This window comes from Carassius gibelio, chromosome A8, assembly GCF_023724105.1.
Source record: "Carassius gibelio isolate Cgi1373 ecotype wild population from Czech Republic chromosome A8, carGib1.2-hapl.c, whole genome shotgun sequence".
NCBI lineage: Eukaryota > Metazoa > Chordata > Actinopteri > Cypriniformes > Cyprinidae > Carassius > Carassius gibelio.
Window position 1 is genome coordinate 22,701,380 of NC_068378.1, and position 26,399 is coordinate 22,727,778.

The 26,399-nt window shown below is 36.2% G+C and overlaps 1 protein-coding gene across 4 annotated transcripts; it reads left to right on the forward strand.

Moving 5' to 3' along the window:
* The first annotated feature begins 124 nt into the window (after positions 1 to 124).
* On the forward strand, positions 125 to 26,399 carry LOC128018912 (formin-binding protein 1-like). 4 transcript variants are annotated; one of them, XM_052604781.1, is made up of 17 exons: positions 130 to 449; positions 2,099 to 2,214; positions 4,462 to 4,518; positions 5,063 to 5,210; positions 7,070 to 7,132; positions 7,503 to 7,607; positions 9,929 to 9,943; positions 11,810 to 11,938; positions 12,043 to 12,189; positions 14,410 to 14,589; positions 16,143 to 16,157; positions 16,401 to 16,510; positions 17,628 to 17,760; positions 17,929 to 18,056; positions 18,432 to 18,574; positions 20,993 to 21,151; positions 22,382 to 26,399. In XM_052604781.1, exons 1-17 carry the CDS (start codon positions 375 to 377, stop codon positions 22,387 to 22,389), a joined length of 1,731 nt encoding a protein of 576 aa, XP_052460741.1. In that variant the 5' UTR covers positions 130 to 374; the 3' UTR covers positions 22,390 to 26,399. The 4 variants fall into 4 exon arrangements, with proteins under 4 accessions (XP_052460743.1, XP_052460741.1, XP_052460740.1 ...); XM_052604780.1 differs by having other exon boundaries at positions 20,993 to 26,399; XM_052604782.1 differs by lacking the exon at positions 9,929 to 9,943 and having other exon boundaries at positions 20,993 to 26,399.

Genomic DNA, 26,399 nt, shown 5'->3' on the forward strand with positions numbered 1-26,399 from the left:
GGAATGGGACAAAATAAGAAAGAAACAAAAAAAGAAAAAAATAATTTCCCACAAATTTTCCTTTGAGTCCGTTTCTGTCCCTGATTCCACTAACACACATTTAGCAGTTGATCTCTGAGTAACTGGTGTTGTGAGGTGGATGTGGCGCTGCGTGCTGCTCTGCGCGTGGCCGTCTAGTTCTGTCTGAGGCGCGTGAATGCACGAGTACATAGGCATTATCTTCATTTCCAGTTTCATCGGCAATTTACAGAATGCGGAGGTGAAAACGGCCGCTCTCGCCGATCGAGGTACAAATCCTTGACGGTATACACTTGTATCACACCAGTTAGTATAATATTTATTGTCTGGAAGCCGATCCTGGGAGAGAATCACGCATGCATTCAAACAGAGGATTATCGCGGAGGAACTGCCTCGACACCATGAGCTGCAGTTGGGGGACGGAGCTGTGGGTGAGTACAGCCGCGCGACACTGAGGCGAATGCATCTACAAGATATTATGCAATATAATGCACCACATAATTAAGATCTCTATTAGTAACATGCATTTGCCCATTAGTGACGGATAAGTAGCCCACCGCACCGCCCATTTTGAGTGTCTCCGACCGCAAATTCTAGCTACTGTTACAGGAATCTTTCCTTTCACGATTTTAGCCCTGGATTTTATGCATGAACGTCCAGGGGTTTTTTTTATGCTAGCAAATGCATGCTCACTAAAGCTCATTCAATGCAGTTATTAGCCATCAGCATTGACTAAGTACCCTGGATGGTAATAATCCTGGCCTAATGCTGTCCTTAACCACATGAAAGTGAATGAGGCTGGAGCAGGTGCACAGGTTATTCACATGCATGCCCTTTTCAGCTTTGATGTTGCAATGTGTATGTAATAAAGTAAATGTGTTACATTGTTGCTCCACACGTTACAGCTTCTATTATAATTTTAAATACTTAATGTTCAAGACTGTCCCTTTTTTGCTGTAGCATCACGCAACCTTAACCTAGAAACAACACCATAATGTAGGATAAAATAAATGGTTGTGTAGCCTGTGGTTAAACATCCGGGCTGCTAACCAAAAAGTTGAAACCTGGCAAGGTTCCACTTAATCTCAATTTGTTGTTCTAAGTGTGGATGAGACCAGGGAATGTGGAAAGATGGGGTAACATCATCAGTTCAACCAATTAGAAACTAGTTATGGGGTGAAATCATCTTACATTTTATGTAAAATCATTTTTTATTTTTAACTATTTTAAATTCATTTTAAATGAGTCCGTTTTAAATAATTTCCAAAGTTTTAAAATTGCTTGTTTTTATTTTTGTATTATTTTTTTGTATTATTTTTTTTTTTGTATTTATTTTTTTTTATTTTAAAGTTATTTGAACGTACATTTGACAACCACAGCCAATTAGTGCATTCATCCATTAGTAGGTTAAGACAACGATGCTCCTTGTAGTTGACAAGAATTCAAGTTATTTTAAAAATACTTTAATCTGTAGCAGACAAATATGGAAATATTGTATTAACGTTTAAGACATATTGTGCACCGAATTACAGACACTGAAAATGTTGCTGTGGGTAAAAAGACATCAGTTAATAAGTAATAGGGCATTATTCAAATTGACTATTTAAATGGGCAGATACTCTAAAAGCTATGGGAAACCAGGAGATTCAGATCAATATGTTTTGTAACAGTAACCTAGTGGCTAATAGGTTTCAGAACAAGTTAAATGCTCGGTGATGGATGAAGTTTGTACTGTGTATATAGCGATAAGCATTAGGCATGTTACGGCTGCAGGGCCAGCAGTGCTGAATAATGGATCTGACACATTGCCAATGTCAGAGAATACTGCAAACTCATCAAATTATATGGGATGACTTTCATTCTCATGGTATTTTGATATCTCTCCTTTGGGCCCTATTTCACAGTTATATCAAATCCATCAAAGCAAAATCTATAGTTTTGATCTCCTAAAGTGTTCTGTTGGCACTGTACCTTCTTTGCTGGTTCATTTTTTTGTCAATGTTATATGAACATGAGACACACTAAATGGTTAGTCCTTCATTGGTTAACTTACAGTCTGACGTTTTTCTGTCCTTTGCAGGATCAGTTTGATAATCTAGAGAAACACACTCAGTGGGGCATTGAGTTTTTGGAGCGCTACACCAAGTTTGTGAAGGAACGGTCTGAAATTGAACTGAGCTATGCTAAACAGATCAGGTAAGATAAAGACAGATTTAATGTCTCAAATTTGTATTTTTATTTTCTTATAAGGATAGGGTGAAGTCATCATGAATTAGATGCTCATATTTTGTCATTTGAAGTCTATAGTCAGTAGCACTTTATTCAGTATAGATTGTTTTAAAGCAGCTTCACAGTTAATAAAAAGGAAAGTAACAGTATTTAATGTGTTTTAGCTGTAATGCAGTCCTACAGAAGACAAAAGTCTCATTATTCAGCTCAGTTCTGATTCAGTGTTGATTCAGTTCAGTTCAATAACTGTCAAAGTTGCAAAGTTCAATTATGAAAAAACTTCAGAAGCAGCTCTAGAAAACAAGTAAGATTATTAAGTTTAATTGAGTTCTTTTTTTGTCATAATATAATCAATAATATTTTCTGAATTTAATAAAATAAATAATAGTTTTTTTCAAGGGGTTTAACCACAGTAATTGTATATATTATAATATAATTATTCTTGGTGGAAAAATAGTTAACAATGTGGGAGAACTGCTTTTTTGGAAAATCCAGTGAATTAAATAGTATTTTTAAATAGAACTGTCAGTACACTGTACTCAAAATATATTTGATGTAAATATTTTCTCAGACATTCAGAACGTATTTTTTTTTAAGTCTGAATATACCAAATACCTGCATAACTTATGATTCACAGTAAATTGTAGCATACAAATGTTCATAAAGATGTCAGTGAAAAACAAACATAAAACAGGTCACATGTCCAACATGTATTACCATGGATACCGGGTTTCCACGGCTCTGACCCACATCTTATTATCCACCACTGCTTCTGTAATATTTCTTGCTGGCTGCATTTTAGAAGTTTATTGAACAGCAGTTTCCACTGGAGATGTTGACCCCGATGACACCGGATGACTAACCAGCATCATCTGCTGCGCTCCTGCTCAAAGACATATGCAGAGAAACCTCCGCATTTATTAATAAACCCCACAGCTGGAGCTCACACGGGCACCGCTCGCCCATATGACCATACGTACAACAAATAGCTCCGTTCTGTGTGTATTTTCTGATCAAATAAGAGAAAATCCTCTTTTTGCTGCCGTTCGCTCAGTCCGTGCGTTGTTGTTATTTTTGAGAACCGTGTCATACTGTATTCTGCTCAAAAGAAAGAGTCTTTAATTCACAACATCTCCCAGAGGCTTTTTTTGTAAATCGCAGCCATGGGTGAAAGATTTATTAAGCGCTAAGCACATGTTAGCAGATAAACAGCATCGACATGGATCTGTCTGGCTGAGGAATAATAGTCCTATAAAAACCGCTGGGTTGGGTTATTCTAATGAGGATTTATTTATGGCTTTGTCAACCTTTTTCCCATTTGCCGTTGCGTATTGACGCATAGGGCGGCCCATTTAGGCCGACCGCGGGGAAACTAGCAGACAATAAAGCAACTGCTTCGGTTTGGTCTTGTCAAGAAACTGCAAGATGGTGATCTGCCTAGCAACACGTCAGACTCCTGGGAGGTACTGTTGGGTGTGTGCGGAGAGAGGGAGAGATGCAGGAAAAAGCATCGAGGGGGCGGCACCATCAGCATGCGCTCTCACCATCATAATTGATTTTGAGCCATTTATAGGCCCTCTTGAAATTGATCACATAATATGTATAAAGCAGTGATTTTCTCGTTTTCAGTGTATCATTTGTCGTTTTCCTGCACTCAGATTTCCACTCTGATTGACAAAGGTCAGCCTCGTGAGTCGGACGCCTCCTTCAATTATTTTAATGAGGACAATATTAGCTTTTGTTTGCGCCGCAGCTTCGCGTTGCCCCACATGCACCATTAGACCTTATTTGTCATTGACGTGCACAGTTGCACTCATTCAAATTTCTGGGAGACAAAGACACCTTTGAAATCAGTGAAATGTCTTGGTTTGCATCGCTTGCTGCAAAACAGATTAAATTACTGTTTTTAATTTTAGGGTAACTGGGAGTATGCAAGTTAAGAAACTAATTTTTTTTTTTTATTACTATTTAAAATGTGCAGTTTATGCACCACTAGCTTCACCAAACTTGATTGCAAAGATAAAGACTAAACACTCCGTCCATTAGCCATTGTTTGGACAAACATAGTCTCACCCTAAATCTCACACCATTGGATGAGCCAATATCAGGCTGGTCCAAACAGGCATCATTTACAAATTTCTTGTTTATAGTTGCTTTATAGAATAAAGTGTTTTTAACATTTTGACCAACTGTCTTTAATCTGTCTTCTTATAGGAATCTGTCCAAAAAGTATCAGCTTAAGAAGAACTCCAAAGAGGAGGAAGAATTCAAGTGAGTGAGAACAGTTTGGCATACATAAATCATTCACATCCATTGAAACGTTAACGTAGCTATTCACTAATGATGTTTCGGATTTACTTACACAAAACAGTTTATGCCTTACTACTGTTGAAAAGTTTGGGGTAGGATTCCAGTTTTTTTGAACGAAGGCTCTTATCAAAATATGAAACTTTAAAAAATACTATTTAAAAGAAAAATAACACACTTTTCGAGATAAATCTTTCACAAAAAGAAATCTATTATGTTACGAGTTGACACCAATTGGGTAAAAGTGACATTCAGACATTTTTAATGAGACTTGAGGGTCCAAAGATGTTAATATTTTGGGGCCACTATGTATTTTGTAATTATATCGGACAGCATTCATATCACACCAGTACCAGAACTTTAAAAAACTTGAATTAGGTTGATCACTATTGTGTCGATTTTGCTTTTGAATTTATTTTGCTTTTCAAATGAATCAAAAGAAACTACACTACTTCATCTTGCTTCTTGATGATGTATTAATGTATTAATTTTTCACATTTGCCATCAGGTACACCACAAGTAGAGCATTTCTGATGACCTTAAATGAGCTGAACGACTACGCGGGTCAACACGAGGTCATCGCCGAAAACCTGTCCACTCAGATAATCGCAGAGTTGAGCCGCTACACTCAAGAACTGAAGGCTGAGCGAAAATCGGTAAGAGCATGTCTTTTCTACGCTTTTCTTATGACGATGCCAAAAGAAATCCTGCTTTGGGCTTTCCAGAGATCGTTTAAAAAGAATCAAATCCCTCAATAATGTAGATCACCAGTTAAAGACGCGTGAAACCACAAAAGTAATTCCTTCTCTGCTCTCAGGGTTAATCACATAGGAATATGGTATTATTTTGTTTATGATTTCTCCAAGCTCTTTGGAGTGAAGCCAGGACCCATGTGGGTCATGTGTTCAGGTCAGTAGAGTTGAGAGGGTCGAACACCCCCCGCTCTCGGCCTCTCTTGTCTACAGGTTCGGGAAGCCTCTGTCTGAGGCTACTTGCTGGAAGTAATATGACAGTGGAGTAAAACACCACCACAATTTGAACTGAGGGAGGCTCCGTTAATGCATTTTGTCTTCCTTTTGTGTTCAAATGTCATGCCGAGAGAAAGTGGTCTTTATGTATTTTTTATATAGAGAGTCGTGGTACGCCGTGACACAAGCCATGGCCTGTGCTGGTTTGTCAGCGACGTTTATGATAATGAGAGCCCCTAAATAAACTGTTTGTGTTCCAGTGAGGAATTCTGCAGTGAATTAACATTTACTGTACATGAGTGCGTCTTTGCTTCCGTAATTAAATTCTTTATGGAATGACGAGGGATTTGGATTCAGCAAGAGCTCTGGAATATAATCTTCCTAGCAGCTGCTGTCTGGCTGAATGTGTCATATTTCGTTTAATCAGCTTAAATTCCAATTAAATGTCTTTTCAGGATAATATTTTAAAAGGAGATGTCAGTAGCACATTAATGAGATAGTTGTCATGACTGTGCAAGTACTGAAATATCTAATTTCTTTTTTTTTTTTTTTACCTAAAATGGAGTGCCTTATTTATAAAAAATACAGTCTCTCACGGTTGGTTTCGAGTATGAATAAGAAAATATTTAACGGCAATATTGATATTTTGTACATATTTATAATTATCAGATTAAACTATTTTATTTCCAAGTAATACAGTTAATTAATCTACTTGGTGCTTTAAAGGAACAAAAAGCAGTTTACCTAAAAATTGACATTTTGGAATATAGTGAACAAGCTACTTTTATGTTACTTCACTGTCCAATTTGTGTGGTAAAGAACTGCTTTGCTTTATATCTCCTTTTAAAGTTCGTGAAAATTGTAATTTTTGGATGAGCTGTTAATATAATTGTTGTCAAATATGTATATATTGGCTTTGAATGCATCTCATTGGATCAAATTTTCGAGCAGTAACTGTTTTATAACTAACATTATCCTAATTTATCTAATGTTCTGCACTGATTTTATTATCCTGTACTGTTTTTATTATTATAGGTTCACACTTCACTGCAACTTTGTTTTATGTGCTATTTTTCTTTTTACAGAACTGTGGCAGTGAGTTTTGCACATTTTCATTGCATTTTCTTCAGAGAAATGGAAATGTAAAAAAATGCTGTTCTTTTCAATTTTCTAACCCTCAAAGAATCCTAAAATGTATCAGTGTTCTCAAAGATATTAAGCAGCACAGCTGTTTTCAGCATTAATGCAGCAAATCAGTATATTAAAATGATTTCTGAAGGATCATGTGACACTGAAGACTGGATTAATGATGCTGACAATTCAGCTTAGCATAACAGGAATAAATTATACTTTATTATACATTCAAATAGAAAACATTTTAAATCGTAACAATGTTTTACAATATCACTATATTTGTATATAAAATAAATACAGCCTTGGTGAGCATAAGAGACATGCAAAAACATTTTTTTTTAAATCCAACTCCAAACTTTTGAACAGTAGTATTCTAAATTTTAGATCAATTTCTTGTCTTTTCTTTCCTCAAGCATTTCCATGATGGCCGCAGAGCGCAACAACACATTGAGAATTCCTGGAAGCAGCTGGAATCGGTGAGTCAGTTTAACTAAACAGAACATAGTTTGAATATTCAAATTCGTCCTGATACTGGTCTCTCTGTCATCACCTGTCTAAGATATGAGCTAGAGCTGGGCCGCCTTGCACAATAAACACTTGTGTGAAATCATTCACAGGTGCCTGTAAAAAAAAAGTATCTTTCAAAATGAACTATAACCTACAGCTACAGGTTTTAATACGTATCAAATATAAGACTAATGGTACATAAAGAGTACCTAATTAAAAGCTGGACTACATTTTCCAGTCACATGACAGTGGCATACATTTTGTTTCAGCAATGAATAGTGCTATAATCTAAAATATGAATTACTCATTTTAATGTAAAATGTTTTTTGTCTCTTTCAGAGTAAGAGAAGATTTGAGAGAGACTGTAAGGAAGCGGATCGCGCCCAGCATTACTTCGACAAGATGGATGCAGACATTAACGTGACTAAAGCAGATGTGGAAAAGGTATGTGGATCACGTGTGTGCGTGAGAAGAGACAGATTCTGTCACAAGCCCCTCATTCTCCATGACTGCTTTCATGCTTTTCTGTGAGTCTGTGTGAATGATCCCTATTTGAAATGGGGCGGTGGTGATGGATGCTGATAAAACTGAGGTCAAGTTCAACTTTCTGTAAGTTAGAGTGAATCTGGCCTGATCATATCTTATTCCTCACCTGCTGCTACCTTATTGTACCTTGCCTGAAATCGCAGAAAAAAAAAAATTCTCAAAGGGACAGTAAGCACAATAAACTTGTGACCATATTAGTACCTGCTAATATTTAAAGGATTTTTTTTTTTTTTTGGCATTGGGTGATTTAAAACAGATCATATGTATTTTTTTCAAATTTAAACAAACCAAATAATATCTAGTTAAATTCCAGGTTTTTAAAATGCAAACAGTGTATCATCTTTTCTACTGAAATACATGCACAAAATTATTAACTGAAGCTTTAGTATGAACATCAGTGCTGAATTTAATTAATAAAATTAAGTAATACTGTGACTAAGGATGTAACGATTCCCTCAACTCATGACTCAGTTTGATTCACAATTTGTTTCGATTCACAATTTTTTTTTACAAAATGAGATTTAAGACAAATAAAAGCGTCCACTAAATAACAAAATTTTAATATTATGTAAATGTTAATAACAAATCTAAATTGAAATTTTAAAACTAGGCCCAAATCAAATAAATAAGTTACACAAATAAAAGAAATCACTTCATATAAAAAAATAAGGCTTTGTCTGTGCTCTTTCCATTTAAAAGTGGTTTTAAAACAACCACTGCATTTTAATTATGACCTAAGCAAAGATGTTGCATACATGCATCTATACATCAAAAATATATGCATGAAACAGAAACAGCAGACGAGCTGAATGAGACACAGGATCACTCCCTACAGCAGGAGGCACTTAAAGTGTTTCCTTGGTTTTCGCTGTAAACAAAAACAGCGCTACACTTATGAACTTTAATATGCACTCTACAGAGGCAAGATGAAAAGAAAAAATATCATCTAAACTTTTCTAAAGACCATAAGTTCCCCTCATACATGCAGTCATATAAACTCCTACCCCTAATTGAATCGCGATTTGTTTAGCATCTCATTTGAATCATCAAATATTTGAATCGATTTTCAACCACCTAAAAATGACTAATTTTTTAAAACTATTTCAGTGACAAAGTAAAACATTTGTCTAAAAATGCAAATTTCAAAATCAACAACATTAGGAAATTTAAATGTTCAATAATGAAAATAAGCTCACAAGCCGCAAAAAGGAAGGTAGTTTTAACGATAAGAAACAAAGACAACTAACAAGGCAGTGGCCTGTTTGTTTTGAATCTAATGGTGCGTTCATACCAGATGCGAACAGAGCGTCTGGCAGGAGTGATTTCAATGAAAAGTCACGAATGACACGGCGCGAAATAATTTGACACGCGTAAAGCGTGATCTGGCGAAACCCGCGAGTTAAAAAATCTGAACTTTGGCGAAATTTTGCACCGCATTAACCAATCAGGAGCTTGCCTTTAGAAATGACGTGACGGAACAACAATGTAGGACAAAGTCATCATTGCTCTATGTGGATACCCGGAGCTGTATGATTATTCTTCATACTTTTAAAGAAACGGGAATAAATAGGATCTTGCTTCTATATATAACATATTAATAGATTAATTGAATAAAGACCAAAAATTTGATTTACACCAAACTAATTATATTTTATCTTGAACCACTATAGAGACATCAGTGCCAGCGGCACATGTCAGAAGGTCTAGCTGAGGTGAGACTGCTCTAGGCGGATACATGATCACATGGAGCTTGTTTCCGAAAATCGCATTTTTAAATAGACGCTGTCTTTATAAATAAACCACGTTTACAACAACTACATTCTCGCCTGAAATACTTTTAAAACTACATTTCATGACACGATAACAGTAATATTTTGAGAATTATCTGAAGAAAAAATGGTGGTTGAAATCACAATTCTGCGTGAACTCAAAGAAGCACCCCCATGATGTGAATTTGTGTCTGTTGTGAAATTAATTTCACGCGCGAATGAAGTGAATGAACTCAAAATGTTCAAGCGTCCAACTATGCGCGAATAGCGAGATTTATTCTCGCAAGTCGCGTCTGGTGTGAACGCACAGTAAGACCAATTAACATTTGGTTGATTTGAATGATTTGGATTTGGTTTTGGTTTTTGTAGATGTCTTCTTAAGTACCTTCTGTTATTAGTGTGTCTGTGACACTAATCGACTCTGTCTTTGTTTTTTAACATGTCTTAAAGCGGTGTTCTCTCAAGGTAGGTTTGATCCAAGAGTCGTCTTTGTCAGTGAGGAGTTTGTTAACTTGTTCGGTGTATTATCAGCAAAGAGTGTTTGTCGTAATTTTTGTTGTTTTTCAGTTTTAGCTTTTGTTACGTTCACGTCTATGATTACAGAGAATCTTTCCTGTATTCACCTTGAACAAATGTACAGAATAAGGCTTGTCATGGAAGACGTTAAAATGGATTTCAATTGCGAAAATGGGCTACGTTGTAAGGGTTGTTAAGGATTTCACAAAATCAATAGCTATTTACTGCACAATTTACTGTCGACCACAAAAAGTCCTGAGTCTGAGAGTCTGTGCACACTGTCTGGTTCATGTACATGCAGTTGTTTATGTACAGTGGCCCCAAAACTCATTTAGACACTTAAAACTGGATGAATTTCATTGCATTAGTTTTCAGTTGCAGAAGCACATTTTTCAAGCAAAAGATTTCAGTTTATTAAGATTAAATGATTAACTATATAAATATTGTTTACAATTAAAAAATTGTGTGACACTTTGTGGATGTAAAAGTTTAGCAGAACATTTTCATAATTAGCCTATCCCTGTGATTAAGGTGCTAGGACTTTCAGTAAAAAAAAAAAAAAAAAACACCAGTTGACTGAAAGCAAAAATGGTAGCTTAATTGTTTTGCATATGCGACTTGAATTTGGATTATATTTTGTTTATCGCAATGATACTCACATATTTGTGTGGGTGACTTAAGTGTCGAAATGCTTTTTTGGTCTGCTGTATGGGTTTAGTTAGTAAGCATGATGAATGGATGTCTGGTGTGGTTTATTTGGAGTACTTTGACATTTTGTTTTTGAACATTCATTGTCATTTGTGTGTGTGTGCGCGTGTGTGTTTATGTGTATTTGTTTCCTCATTCACTGTTGGTTTGCCATCATGTTCTTCTTATCAAAGTCTTCTTCATCAATAACACACTACCATACTACTCATACTACTTCTGGTATATATTGTTTATGTGTAATAGAGTACTCAACCTACAGTACAGTACCCAAAATGTGCTGTATACAAGCAGAGCACATTGAGCTTGACCTTCCATTTCTACAGAGCTCCATACATGTGATGAGGTCAAAATATATATATATTATATATTTAAGAATATGTTCCTTCTAGGGTTGTAATGAGACACTTATCCCACGAAACACGAGACTGGGTTCATGAAAATGCGATTAGACAAGATTTTTAGACTAATTATTTTTATTTTTTTATCACAGTATAAATGTCTTTTATATAGTCTTTTATAAGTATTCAACAGTTTCTGCTCAACTGAATAAACGTACTAATGGCACCACGTGTCAGTTCAGTGGTAAATGAACTAACAGCCTTGTTTTTGGATAATGCACATTTTCTGAGTGGACGCTCCGTGAATATTATGTCAAAGTAAATTATTTACATCTCATACATCTCTGTGGAATTGTCTACTAAAAAAAATCATTCATATATCAATTTAACTCTATAAAATATACTATGACCCACAAATCTCCTGAATGAATTACTGATAAACTCAGATGTTTAAGCTGTGTACATCACTTGATTATATGTCTATGTTTGATTTGTGATGTTTGCGTTGTTTTTCCTCTCTCACTCTTGCACAGAGCGTTTGATTAAGTGTGTAGATCACTGACTGTATCGATCTGAAGTTGACACCAGACTACCCTTAAACCTTTCTGTAATCTGCTAATTGACTCTCAGTGTTTGTTGACTTGTCGTGTCATAAAGGTGATCGTTTTATTTGTCGGTCCTTGCCCTTTACGTTCTGATGTCATCCTTGTAGAAAGGATCTTAATGTCTTTTCTGCTCTCTGTCTGTTTTGTGTTTTCTGTCTATCTAGGCGAAACAGCAAGCTCAGATGAGGCATCAGGTAGCAGAGGACAGTAAAAACGAGTACCTGACCTACCTGCAGAAGTTCAACAAGGACCAACATGAGCACTACTACGCGCTTATACCACATATCTTTCAGGTGAGAATCTCTCACTGATAAATGACAGATGTGTTCATTGTTATGCCAGATGAACCATGAATGGCATATTGTGTGTTCATAACGTGGTGTTTTCTGTCTTGCAGAGGATACAGGAGATGGAGGAGAGGCGGGTGGGCAGGGTGAGGGAGAGCATGCGGGTGTACACGGAGGTCGAGCGTAAAGTATTGCCCATCGTCAGCAAGTGTCTGGACGGCATGACCAAGGCAGCTGAATCCATCGAGCCTAAAATGGTACGTTAAGTGCTGCGACTGCTTTGTGCTGAAAATGCAGCATGGTTCCGGATTACATAGCCATCTGTTCCATTCCACAAATCCCATTCAGTGAAAGTCTTTTATTAAGCCATACAAAACTTTTTTTTATCAGTGTTTGAGAATAAAGGTTCTTGTTTAGATTGTTTTTATTTATAAAATCACACACACACACACACACATACACTTACACAGTGCCCAATCAGTGATTATTTGTTTCAAGAACTAATGACTCTTCTGAGTCAGCTCTTTTAATGAACCAGTCAATAAGATTGTAGATCTACTGTATTTTCCGGACTATACGGTCGCACTTTTTTTCATAGTTTGGCTGGTTCTGTGACTTAAAGACAGGTGCAAAATTAATTTGACATGAACCAAGAGAAAACATTACCGCCTCCAGCCACGAGAGGGCGCTCTATGCTGCTCAGTGCTCCTGTAGTCTACACTGAAACATAGAGCGCCCTCTTGCGGCTGTAGACGGTATTGTTTTCTCTTGGTTCTTGGTTCTAAATAAATGGGACTTATAGTCCGGTGCGACTTATATATGTTTTTTTTCCTCATCATGATGTATTTTTGGACTGTTGCGACTTATACTCAGGTGCGACTTATAGTCCGAAAAATACGGTACTACTTAAATCTAAATTGAAAATAAAAAATCGAATAAAAATCTGCTGTTTCTTGGAACGTGTAATAAACTATTTTAATTGGACCTTTTCAGTCAAAACTATTCAAAATGTGGGGTCAGTAAAATATGTTTTTTAATATTTTATGCTCACCAAGGCTGCGTTTACTTGACCAAAAATACAGTAATGCTGTGAAATATTGCAAGAATTTAAAATAACTGTTTTCTATTTGAATATATTTTAAAATGTCATTTATTCCTGTGATGCAAAGCTGAATTTTCAGCATCATTACTTCAGTCTTCAAAGTCACATGGTTCTTCAGAAATCATTCTATTAGTTGTGCTGCTTAATACATTTTTGCAGGATTCTTTGCTGAATAAAATGCTGAATTGAAAAGAAATCTTTTGTAACATTATAAATGTCTTTACCGTCACTTACGATTTTTTTAATGCAGTTTTGCTGAATAAATGATAATTTCTTTCAAATAAAGAAAAATTTTCAACAGTAGTATATGTAAAATTCAGCTCAACGCTGAAAAAAAGATAGAAGTGAAACAGGGGGAAAATAATAAAGATTCAATACAATGACATATTGATGCACTGCGTCACAGATTTGTAAAAGCAGAGTTTTCTGGATAATTTTTTCCAAATGAAGCCAGTCAGATGAATAATATAGCAGTTCAAAATGCTAACGAGTAGTGATCGTCACGGAGCATCATTTACCATTAATAATTTACAGCTGCGGGGGATCTCTGGCAGCTAACGGGGCTGATGTGCTCTTTGTTTGTCTCATCTGCTAAATCCTGTTCCAGCGCTCATGTGCCCGTCGCCATCCTGTCCAAATAGGGCAGATGGGGAGTCTAATTTCCACAGCAGCACTAATTGACTCACACAAGCTGGGTTTTGCAGCAGATTTAAAGTGGCTTAGTAACAAAGACTTAAGCTTCCCTGTGACTTCTGGACTGCGCGTGTGTGTGTGTGTGTGTGTGTGTGAGTGTGTGTGTCTGTGTGTGTGTGTGTGTGTGTCCTTTCAGAAATAGTGTGCTGGCCATATGAAGCAGACCTCCATAAAAACATCCTCCTGCAGAAAGTTATTTGTTTATATAGTAGGGTTATGGACGCCTCATATAAATGCTAAAAATAGTCTCTTGTTCTGAGCTGAACAGCACTAGAGGGATTATATGGAGGGGATTTGTCTTATTTCTATGGTGGAAGTGCATCTCATAGTCTGTAGGACATAATTGCTGCAATTATGATGTCAGTTTGAAGGTACGGTCGTCATTTCCACACTAATATTTCCACTTTAGAAGTAGTTGAATACCTAAATAGATCTCATCATTTTATTAATAAATATTTTATTTTTTATAAATAATTAGAAAATAGTAATATTGTTAATATAATTATATGTACACACAAACACACACATGATGTATCTACTACTAATTTGAATAGACTTAGAAAAGAGATTTAAGTGTAACTAACAATGACTACAAAAAGTAGGGCTAGATTTCAACCTAATCTCTCTTATTTGGTTATGGCACAAAGCCTGACATTTTTTTTATTGCTGTTTTTAATCTCAGGACAGCAAGCAAGTTGTAGAATCGTATAAGTCGGGCTTTGAGCCGCCGGGTGATGTGGAGTTCGAGGACTACAGCGTGTCGATGAAGAGGGCGGTGTCTGAATCCAGCTTCCTGAACGCTCGTGGAGAGAGCAGACGCCGGAGCAGGAGCAAACTGTGGCCTTTACTCAAGAGGAATAAGGTGCGACATCAGTCAACATCGTCTGAAGCCTAAATAAGCAAATAAAAGAGCAGAAAACTATGCTGCTTATTAATGGCCAATTGAGGAACCTGTCCTTCAACCAATACGCTCGTATAGGTTGTTTGTCCAAATCCCTGAAATACGACCCATCAGAGCGTATACTACAATTGCGCCCCTATCAGCTAAAGGTTGTTTTCATTTTAATGTTTTGTACTCTTTTATTTGCACTCTGATTTGCATTTCGTATAGCTCAGTTGGTAGATTATTGTGTTATACCTTGATATGTAATCATGCTATCATGGGTTCGATCCCAGGGAACAGACGTGCATGAAAATGTGTATGCTCAATAAATCATAATTTAGCATGATTTCTGTGAGGTTTAGGTTTAGGGGTGGGGTTAGGTGTGGTCATTCGAACGAATAAGCCACCTAGTAAAATATGTACGAATTACTGTGAGATCGGTGTAAAAAACCCACACATTGTATTTAAATAAACATGCATTTTGATTGGTAATGAAGTTATACGTCATTTCATGATGACAGACGCAACACGATACTGTCATTATTTTTACACCCGCTAGAGGGCGCTTAACTTTAAAACGTAAATTTAGGTCATAATAAGGTGTTTGCACAAACGACCTACATGGTCGTTTTTTGTTGGAGGACAGGCTCCAATCGAGATGCCGTTGTGTATGATTTTATGTCCGAGAAAAGCTGAATAAATGATTTGTGCTATTCATATTCAAGTAGATTTTATGCCATTAAAGAACGTTTGCAGTGCTTATTTTACACAAATAGTTTCATGCAGTTTGTTATATTGGAATCTTGTAGTTCTGATAATTAGCAAGACTTATTATCTGTTTATGCATTTTAATAGTGCAATTGTATTTAAATTTTGATAATATTAATGAGATAGGAAAAAGTATTTTAACTTATTTTTTTATGCCACTAGTTTTTAAATGTATAAATGTTACGATTGCATAAGAGAACATATTTCTGACATGCATCCCCTTTAATAAAGTCTGCGGCAAGTTTGTCGCAACGTGAGAAGTTCTGAACATTTGCTTTGCCCCTGAAAGTTTCTCTCGCCTCATACTTTCTCTTCCTGTCTTCCTCCATTCCATTTCTCAATGTGCTCCATCACACCTTCATCTGTAGCTTATGTCTTTGTTAGCGTCACCCCGCCAGCCCCCTCCCCCTCCCCCCACATCCCCGTCCCCGGACGGCCTCCCCAACGGCCCCCAGTCCCCGCAGCAGCCCAAGGAGCCCCTCAGTCAGCGCCTCAACGACTTCATGGGCACCAAACACAAAATTCACTGCCTGCGGAGCCTGAAACGTGGGGTAAGTTCACGAGCCGCCACGTCACCTCTGTGTCTTCTGTTTGGATCTGATTGGACGACTCCAAAGACTAAAGCACCATCCGCTCAGTTTGGTTATCAAGTGATGTGTGGATGTGTAACATGTCTCATTCTCATGCACCATCCTAAACATATCTGTCTTAACAGCTACATAAGTGTGTGTATTAACACTTTTTTCTTGTCTTAACTTTCACAGCTTTCTCTAAAGCTGGTAAGTCTAACTTGCTATAAAATCCCCAAAACTTTCATAAGTTACAAAAATAAGCAAATTAGGTATGAGAGTCAAACGTTTGGCGTGAAGCCTGCCAATTTTCCACTTTTTTGAATGCAGTATGTGCTGGACAGTCAGTGGATGTGTTTTCTAGGTCTGAGACTAGGTTGTTATTTATCTTGTTTATGCAGTGTTGGAATCTATTAGTTTTTTGTTAGTTATTAACTTTCTGTCTCTCTGCAGGGAACAGGTCAGGAGGACTACAGTCATCTGCCCCCCGAGCAGAGGAGGAAGAAGCTACAAGCTAAGCTCAATGACATCAACAAGGACATCCAGAAAGAGATGGATCAGAGGTAAATCATCCAATAGCTGCTGTGCTGGTTATAATATCAGCCAGATTCCTCTAAATTATGTAACAAACTGTTCATAAGAAGTACTACAGCTCAAAAGTTTGGGGGCAATACTTTTTTTTACCTTTATTCAGCAAGGATGCCTTAAATTGATCAAAAGTGACAGTAAAGACATTTAACATTTTACAAGATTTTTATGATTGAGATTTCATATACAAACTGTTATTTTAAACTTTCTGTAACAATTTAGCATATGGACCAATTCTCACTTTTATCTAGTTGCTTATTAGCGTGAATATTACTAGCATATTGACTGTTAATTAGTATTTATTAAGCACATATTCTCCATGACCAATACCTAACTACCTTACTATTAATTAGTAGCAAATTAGCATTTTATTGAGGCTAAAGTTGATAGTTAATAGTTAGTTAATAAGAAGTAAGAACTTGTAAGTTAGTAAGAACTGGACCTTAAATAAAGTGTTACTGAACTTTCTGAATATCTGAAATATATTTTATTTTTGATTAGTAATATGCATTGCTGAGAATTCATTTGGACAACTTTAAAGGTAATTTTTCTCAGTAATTAGATTTTTTTTTTTTTTTGCACCTTCAGATTCCAGATTTTCAAATAGTTGTATCTCAACCAAATACTATCCTATCCTAATAAACCACACATCAACGGAAAGCCTATTTATTCAGCTTTAAGATGTTGTATAAATCATAAATCTTTTAGAGAAATTGACACTTAAGACTGGTTTTGTGGTCCAGGGTCACATATTACTGAAGGCAGGAGAATCGGCTGCTGAAGATTCAGATTTGATCACAGGAATAAAATACATTTGAAAATATATGAAGATAGAAAATGGTTATTTCAAATTGTAACAATATTTCACAATATATTTCTGTTTTTACTGTATTTCTGATCAAATAAATGAAACTGTGGATAAGATAATTTTCAAAAAACATTTACAAAAACACATACTATCCCCAAACTTTAGAATGATAGTGCACTTTATGTAATATACATGAGCAGACATGATGCAACACATTGTCATATTCAGTTCTTATGCACACGCTTCTTGGTTTTGCTAACTCTTCTTCTTAAAATTTTTTGCAGGGACGCCCTGACTAAAATGAAAGATGTTTACATTAAGAATCCTCACTTGGGGGATCCAGACAGTATAGATCCACGGTTAGAGGAAATCACACAAAGCTTGGAAAAACTGCAGCTTGAGGCACAGAAATTTGAGGTGAGGCCCTCACAAGTACAGTCCTCAGATACCTTCAAAAAAAGTGGGTTTAAAATATGGATATCGAGATCCAGGACTCTTACAATGAAAGTAAATTATACTATTCAGTCAGTGGAGTGATTAACGATTACAAATAAATGAAAAGACCTGTGGTTTGTGTGTTTTCAGGGCTGGCTGACTGAGGTGGAGAGGAAGCTGCTTGAAAAGGGATCTGAGTCTCAGAGAAGACAGAGCAGTCATTTTGACTCGCAGGGCAACACGCCACTTACAAACAACTACGGTCAAAGCCGAGAGAGGTACTTCAGTCCCTAGACAGCAGGGCTACCCAGCATGATGCACTGAATGAGATTAGATAAATATAATAGACATTGTTATAATGGACATTAATGAAACGATCATTTATGTTAATTACGAAAGCCTAACTTCCAGCACAGTTCAGAATGGATATGGATGCATCTCTGAACTTTTTGACAAAAAAAATAGCATTACAAGTGGACTAAAATAAAAAAACAAACTTGATGTTTAATGCTGTTCATGACGTTTAATGCTATTAATACTTGATCTTATTTTGACAACCTCATATGAGACGCTTTAAGATTAACTGTATAGTCTGACTATAACGTCAAAGGTAATTTGGTCTGTTTTACGTATTGCATGTCTTCTGCACATAGTCCGGATGGCAGCTACACGGAAGACCCCAGCACAGAGACCACCATGCAGTTCAAATCTCGCAGCACTGAGTTTGATGAGGAATTTGACGAGGAGGAGCCTTTACCCACCATTGGAACATGCAAAGCACTTTATCCATTTGAAGGTATCAGAAACTAGCTGGATCATCTTCCAGAAGGAAAATGTGTTAATAATTATGATTATAAAATAGTTACAGAGCCTATTTGCAGTTTTTGCAATAAGTTTTAACTACTATCAACCAAAATGGGGTTTTCAGTTCTATTTTTTTTACAAAACTAATCTGAGAAATATATTTAGTCAACTGTATCTTAACCTTTTGATTGGTGCTAAAGTTATATAATGATTTTATAATGAATAAATGGCAAAGATCTGGATAAAACTGAAAATGGAATGAATAAAAGAAAAAAGAAAAAGAAAAAGAAAAGAAAAATTAATATATAAAATTTAATTGGCAATAATAAATTAATTCAACTACACAATCAAAAGTAAAAACCTAAACAAATTACTTAACTAAAAATCTATAAAAAAAAATATGCTGTTATTATTTACTTCATTTACCATGAAATATATGCTAAATTATTAAATGTACTCAAAATTTAAAAAAATTCAAATTGGTTACTAGACGAGACTGATATAACGTAATAATAAAATGTAAAAAATATATATATATATATATATATATATATATATATATATATATATATATATAAATATATATAATATAAAATTTTTAATCAAATTAATCAGAATTTTCAGTGGATTAATCAGGATTAATCACTATTTGCAATTACACCTGAATCCTAACCATTTTTTTTCTGAAATGCATACCAAAAGATAAATAACAGGACACAGATAAATAATTTTCATGTATTGATTCATCAATATGTGGTTCTTTTTTTCTGAATTTCGAAAGTTTAACATTTACTTAGATCAAATTTATCTGAGCACTATATCAAACCATGCCATTTAACTACAGATAGTGTAAGAGTTACCAGTGGTTAAATATAGCCACCTATCTACAAAATTATGCATAGAGAAACTCGAAAGAATGAACTCAGAAACCCAAACATGCGCCACCATCACAAAAGCAGCACTCTGGGCACTCTTGTTTTTGGGAGGTGTTCATTTGCTCTGCCACAATACTTTAGGATCGATATTTTCACGTTCTGAAGGCTTCAAGTGCCAGTAAAACCAAGTAAAAATGCATATGCTTTTCCAAACAGCTGTAATTTTCGCTGCATTGCATGTAGGCATTCTGCGCATGCGCAGTGTGAAACACAGGACGCTTTAACAGGAAGAAGCTCCAGCGTATCAACTACCAAAGTCATCTCTGTTTATCGAGCTTGGCATGAATGTATTTGAGAGTAACAGGGATAAAACCTTAAGCTTCTTCGGTGTTTTCGTCGCGGCGCTCGCCGCTGTTTTTTACTATCTTGAGAATTCAGAGATCGACAAGACTTTCCTGAACTGAATAATTTGTCACACTGCGAATGCGTGAAATGCGTTAAAAAATTTGACGTAATTAACAACAAACAACTGTGATCTTAAAATTAATCTAGATTAATATAGATTAATCTAGATTAAAATGGATCATTCTAATTCTGCCGCATTCAGAATATGTGTGTTATCCAAATAAAATTGACAAACAGTAAGTCTTTGAGAAGGGGTTTATCAAGCTAGGTGGTGCATTAGAAAAGAAGCTCATCACCTGTTTCCAAAATGCATCACAAACTGCTTGAAAAAGCTGTAAACTAATTCCACATACAACCTTACGCCTGTTCCACACCAATGTTTAAGTTTTTTTTTCAAGTTTGTAGGTGTCAAGGTACAGAAACCAAGTAATAGCACTGGATAGTCTTCAACGTAAAAATGAAATATACAATCAAACCTAAATTTATTCATACACCTTCAACATTTATCACATAATTACAGTTTTGCTATATATATCAAAAATTATATCTGGTTTCTGATTTCTGAATAATTTTTGGTTTGACTGTTAAAACTACAAAGTAATTCAGTCAAGAGCAGTGAGTGATTTTCATTTTCATTTTCTTGGATTAACATTACAGCAGCCAGTAGCTAAATTAGGCGCGGTCACTTTAAGAGACGATGAACGCACGTGATACGCGGCTCTCTCTCTCGTGCGCACCTAACGGCACGCGCTACTCTGTTCAGCTTTTCCGTGTCTTGTGTTTGGATGCTTTAATGTTTAAATCGCGGTAAGGCTTAAAAACACGTGAGAAAGATAAGCTTTCGTGACGATGCGCAGCAGTGGCCCGTCAACTGTCCTGAGCATCTTTTTAGGCTGGCCTCAGTCAGTCAGCTATATAAAATATCAAGGTGAAAGTCATCATAGCTTGCTTAGTTTAGACCCAGCTCCCAACCCAACTTTGAGAATAGATTAACGGCGATATATTTTTTTTATCGCCGATAAGAGTCTCGCGTTAACGCAGCACGTTAACGCCGATAACGGCCCACCACTAATATATATATATATTTTTTTTTGGAATCAAACCCACATTGTGTATTTTTGTGTGTTTAGGTCAGAACGAAGGTACCATATCCATGGCCGAGAGTGAGATGCTGTACGTAATCGAGGAGGATAAGGGGGACGGATGGACCCGTGTCCGCAGAAACGAGGACGAGGAAGGATACGTGCCCACATCCTACATCAAACTCTTTTTGGACACGAATGCCAAAGGTGCTATGACATACATATAATCCCCCGGAAAGCACCATAACTGAATGCTGTTTAACTGTACATACAGTAAAACATCGTGAAAGTGTTCTTATTGAACAGAGGAGCAGACCGCAGAGCCATAAGATTAGTGATATTAGGCAATAAAGACACAGCTGCTGTGTAATTTTGACATACCTGATGGAAATGGCTGCTTTACCAACATATCATTTTCATATTTAGCATTTAAAGCTATAACCAAGATATGTAGATACTCATGTACTTGTTCATATTTTTAATGATCTCCAAGCAATCAGATACTTTAAGTAGGATTTAAATTATTAGAAAATGTCAAAAGCAAATTTTCTGAATCCTTCTGGCAATAAAGATAATTATTTACTGATATTTTTGACCTTCAAACTACAGAATAAGTAGCAATCCTGCATTTTAACTATAGTCAAACTGTGTTTTTAATTAGAATAATTTTCTAAGACGTCAAAAATATCTGCCTTGAGAGATGGAATATAATATTTTCTCAGGTGTTTACTTTGGTGTACATCCTTGTACCTCAAAAAAATCCGGAATGTACGGGATTTCTTTCTTTCTCCAATGGCAAATCACATTCCATTTAAAAGCATATCGCTAAATGTGAAGAGCTTAAGTAATTAATGCATGCATCCGTGAGACTTTTGCTAGCTTTGCATTTACTGCTGTACACAAAAAAAAAAAAAGATATATACTCATGGACCCATAGTTAACGCGATGCCTTTCGGTGTTGTGAGCGTTGAAGCAATAATTGAAAAGATGCATGTTATTCGTACACCGACCAGCATGGAAAACTAACAGTTAACATGAAGTTAAATAGACATTTTTCCAGAAGGTCATCGCCGTGTGTGAGGAAAACCGCTCTATGTGCATGCTATAAAACCAGAAAGGCTATTAATTGCTGCTTAATAAAATGCTTTAATAATTAATTTGTCCATAGCTTTATCAGCACCTGTTAAATAGGCTTGATAAGTGTCGCAGTTTGTATGGTTTTATACTGTTCCTGTCTTTAATTCACACTTCATGGTGGGGTTGCACTCTGAAGTCGAGCTTCCGAGGTTTATTGAATGTTTTTAACCCATTGCTGTCTGTGAATCAACGATTGTACAGGAGTTCTTGTTCTAACATGTCTTGTGTGATTTTGTTTTTTTTTTGTTTTGTTTGTTTCTTTTTTTTTTTTGCTTTTTGTTTCTGTTCCTTTCTTTGCAGATCCCTAAAAGTGTTTGGCTGGCACAGGAGTGGCAGGGCAAGCGTCCTTGCGTGAAACGTCCTCCTCTTGTAACTGTAGTCAGAGAGCTGGCAAATGGGGGACTAACTGAAAGGATATTCCATTTTTAACGCAACCACTTTCACTGAACCCTCTCGTCGGCCATAAGAACGCAAACTGCTCTTTTTCATGACTAGCGTGCTGATTATTTGCAAATCTTGCTTCTCGTATGGACCTAGAGTATTTAGCCTTGTGCCGTAGCTGCTTGCCATCAGAGCCGAGCCTTTAGGTTTGTTCGCTGAGGCACAGAGTAAGTGCCGCGTTCATGTCTTGTTATTGCCTGGCTTGCTTCAGAGCCAAGAGGAGTTTCTCATGAAGACATTAGACTTGATGAATATTTGTCAGTGCAGAATGTTCAGTTATGTGAAAACTATAAAAATGTGGGGGATATATGGGACTCATTTTATACAATATATACTAGCGTTGTTTTTAAAGTTATTAATTCAGTGTTTGCAAGGCGGCAGTGTATTTTAATCTTCTGCCCAATTTTCTGAAGTTAATGGTTAGTTCGTGGAAATTTAAGATTACGATTTTTATTTTTTTTAATGGACTGATGAATACAGTTTTCTTTCCTATGATTATGTGTCTCCTATTAAAGTCAGGGATGGACATATTAAAAGGTTTGTCTTTTTGCCCTTAGGTACACTACTTTTCAAAAGTTTGGGATCAGTAAGATTGAATAAATAAATAAAAAGAATACTTTACACAGCGAGCATTAAAGCAATGCTTCAAATTGATCAAAAAAGGGACAGTAAACACAAAATTTGGAGTTCAAGAATCTTGAAAAAAAGTACCATGGTTTCCAACATTAATAATAAAAAATGTTTTCTTAAGCAGGAAATCAGTATATTAGGATGATTTCTGAAGGATCATGAGACACTGAAGACTGGAGGAATGACAATTCAGCTTTGCCATCAAATTAATAAATAACATTTTATACAAATCTACAAAAAAAATACAAATAATATTTCACGATATTACAGTTTTTTTTTCATCATACTGTGCAGCCTTTTAGAGAGCATATAAGGCTCTTTTTTTTTTTTTTTCCTACAATACAAAACTTACAAACCTCAAACTTAAGATCTTTAAACTTATAATAACAGACAGTCGTTGTAATATTTGCATACTGAATTCTTTCCTTTCAAGCTATAATTTTGCCTTAACACTTTTGCTGTCTTGCAAGCACTGATAATTCCATCAGGAAATGCAAATCTAGCGATTATTATTAATATGATGATGAATGCATAATCATCCCCTACATTTTGTGTGAGGTGCTGTTGTAGATGAATAGTTCTCTATGGCTGGTGAAGCGGTAAGCATCTTTTCTGGTTCTCTTACTCTTTCCTCCCAGAGAAGAAAGAAGTGTCACCTCACTCACTCATTCACACTTTCTTCCTGCGATGTGTGCACAGCTACTCCCTTCTTCCTCTCGCTCTCTTTCTCACCTCCTCTTCTGTTTCTCTCACTCTCGCTGTCTCAAACTCTCGCTTTTCCCCTCGGCGCTCTCAGGCAGATTTTCTCTTTCTCCTCTGCTTTTTTCTCTTGAGCTGTTTTTCTGTGTCTGTCCTGTTGTGTCAGGCTGGTTTTACCGGAGTTAGTCAAGTAAATTAGTATTTGACAGATTCATTTAAACACACATGGAGTTTTTTTCCATACAACCACAGTAAAATTTCCAGAGCAAACTTCCCATGTTTTTACATAGCCTAATTTGGATAAGACTGTCTTTGATTTACAGTATATTATTGTTTCACCTACCGTATTTTTCGGACAATAAGTCGCACCTGAGTAAAAGTCGCATCAGTCCAAAAATACATCATGATGAGGAAAAAAACATATAAGTCACACTGGACTATAAGTCACATTTATTTAGAACCAAGAACCAAGAGAAAACAGTACCGTCTCCAGCCGCGAGAGGGCGCTCTCTATGTCTTCAGTGTAGACTATAGGAGCACTGAGCAGCATAGAGCGCCCTCTCGCTGCTGTAGACAGTAATGTTTTCTCCTGGTTCATGTCTCTTAGTTCATTTCTCTTGGTTCATGTCAAATTAATTTTGATAAATAAGTCGCAGGACCAGCCAAACTATGAAAAAAAGTGCGACTTATAGTCCGGAAAATACGTATATGCTAGTTGAGACTAAATGTCTCATTGCATATTCTGGTAGACCTTTGTTATGAATTTTAGCTTTTTGCCAATTGACTAGATAAATAATTGATTTAGGTTAGTTGATTACTTGGTTAATAGCTGATATTTATCGTGGAGCTAGAAATATTGCAAACAGTTGTGAAATAAAATAAATAAAACTAAAACATTGTGCTGGTATATTGTGAGCAGTAAAGCCCGTTTTCTTTGATTTAATTGGCCAGCTCACTCATTTTGACATCGATGAGCGCTGTTAGACTGCTATGGTAGACCGGCCTAAACATTTACATTTGAAGGCTTTTGTCATGCTAACAACAAACAGAGCAGCGTCAATATCATATATTGGCCGTTTCTAATTATTGGCCAGGAAAACTTGCCTATGGCGGTTGTGGCCCTGCTGAAAGCCTGCAAACAGACAAACATGAAAAACTCTTGAGTCTCACTGCTATTTTATTTTTGAATGTCTCTCAGCCAATCAGATTAGAGGGCTGCAACCATCTGTTGCATACTCATAGAATCGGACTCCATCAGAATCAGCTGATGAAATCCCAGACGTCCTCTATTAATAAATGCAACTTAATTAGCATGTAGGCTTCAGCCTCTCTCTCTCTCTCTCTCTCTCTCTCTCTCTCTCTCAGCGCGGTGGATGTGGCTGTGTATGGTGTAGCTGTAGTGGTGCAATAGATGTTGATGGTGGTCCTCAGCTAGTGCTGTGTTTGGACGCATGCATGCTTGCCCTGTCTCTGTGTATGTGCCAGTCTTAAGGGGTCCAATTCTCCATAAAGTTCAAGCCTTCGGATTCTGATGGTTGAACTTAAGCTTTTTCAATTGTGTTTGTGCCTGTTTTTTCTTCTCTACTTTTATCTTCTTGAGTGTTTTATTTCTTTTGGAAAATATATGCATGGTCTTGCGTCTACACATCCCCCTAAGTTATTCTTTTCAATTCTTTTACATTGTTTTAGATTCTTTGGTTAAATCTCTCTGAATGATTGCAATCCAGGGTCCAAGATTAACAGTCACCAAGTAAAAAGAAAAATGGCTTTGTTGAGTAAAATGAAATGTAACTTGCCAGCTGGCTTGTAACTATTAAGAAATGTGACAATAAATGGGTTAGGTCTATAAAACCTGCTGGCTTTAAGTGATTTATTTGTCATTCAAAGACAAAATGCTTGAATATATATTGAACACTATTAACAAGATTTTTATTTTCTTCTGGAACTGTATGTCTTCTATTTCTTGCACCAAAATACTGTTTTAGTTTTTACCTGCACTTTCTACCAATATAAAATACAGTAGGGAAGAACATCTTACCTAATTAAACTGTCATGTATGTTGAATAAAAAATATCACAAAATAGAGTTTGTTAGTGCATAAGAAATATTTACAGCTGGTTATTTCTGTCATTTGTTAATTTTGGACCCTGTCAGTATCATTCTGATTTCATTTTTGATGTTAAACACAAGTATTTACCTCATTCAGCATAGTTTTGAGCTGCTCTTCAATAATAGGTTCTGAACATGACAAATACTGTCGCATCCATTCATGAAGAAACACTACTGCAGAGCTGAAATGGCTGTTTTTCTGTATATTGTGCTTTTGAACTTGCTGGATCCCTTCCTTTGAAGACCTCATGAACATAAAACTGCCAAATCAAGTGTGAGAGGCTTGTGACTTTTTGCAAATGCTAACCAGTATAGTAGACACTGAGTTGAGTTTTATTTTAGTTATCAGATCATTCATATTGTAAAAGTCGACATTGTATGTCTGTCAAATGGGGCAGTTTTTATGTAGAAGTTTAACAAATTAAAGGTCATTTAAGAA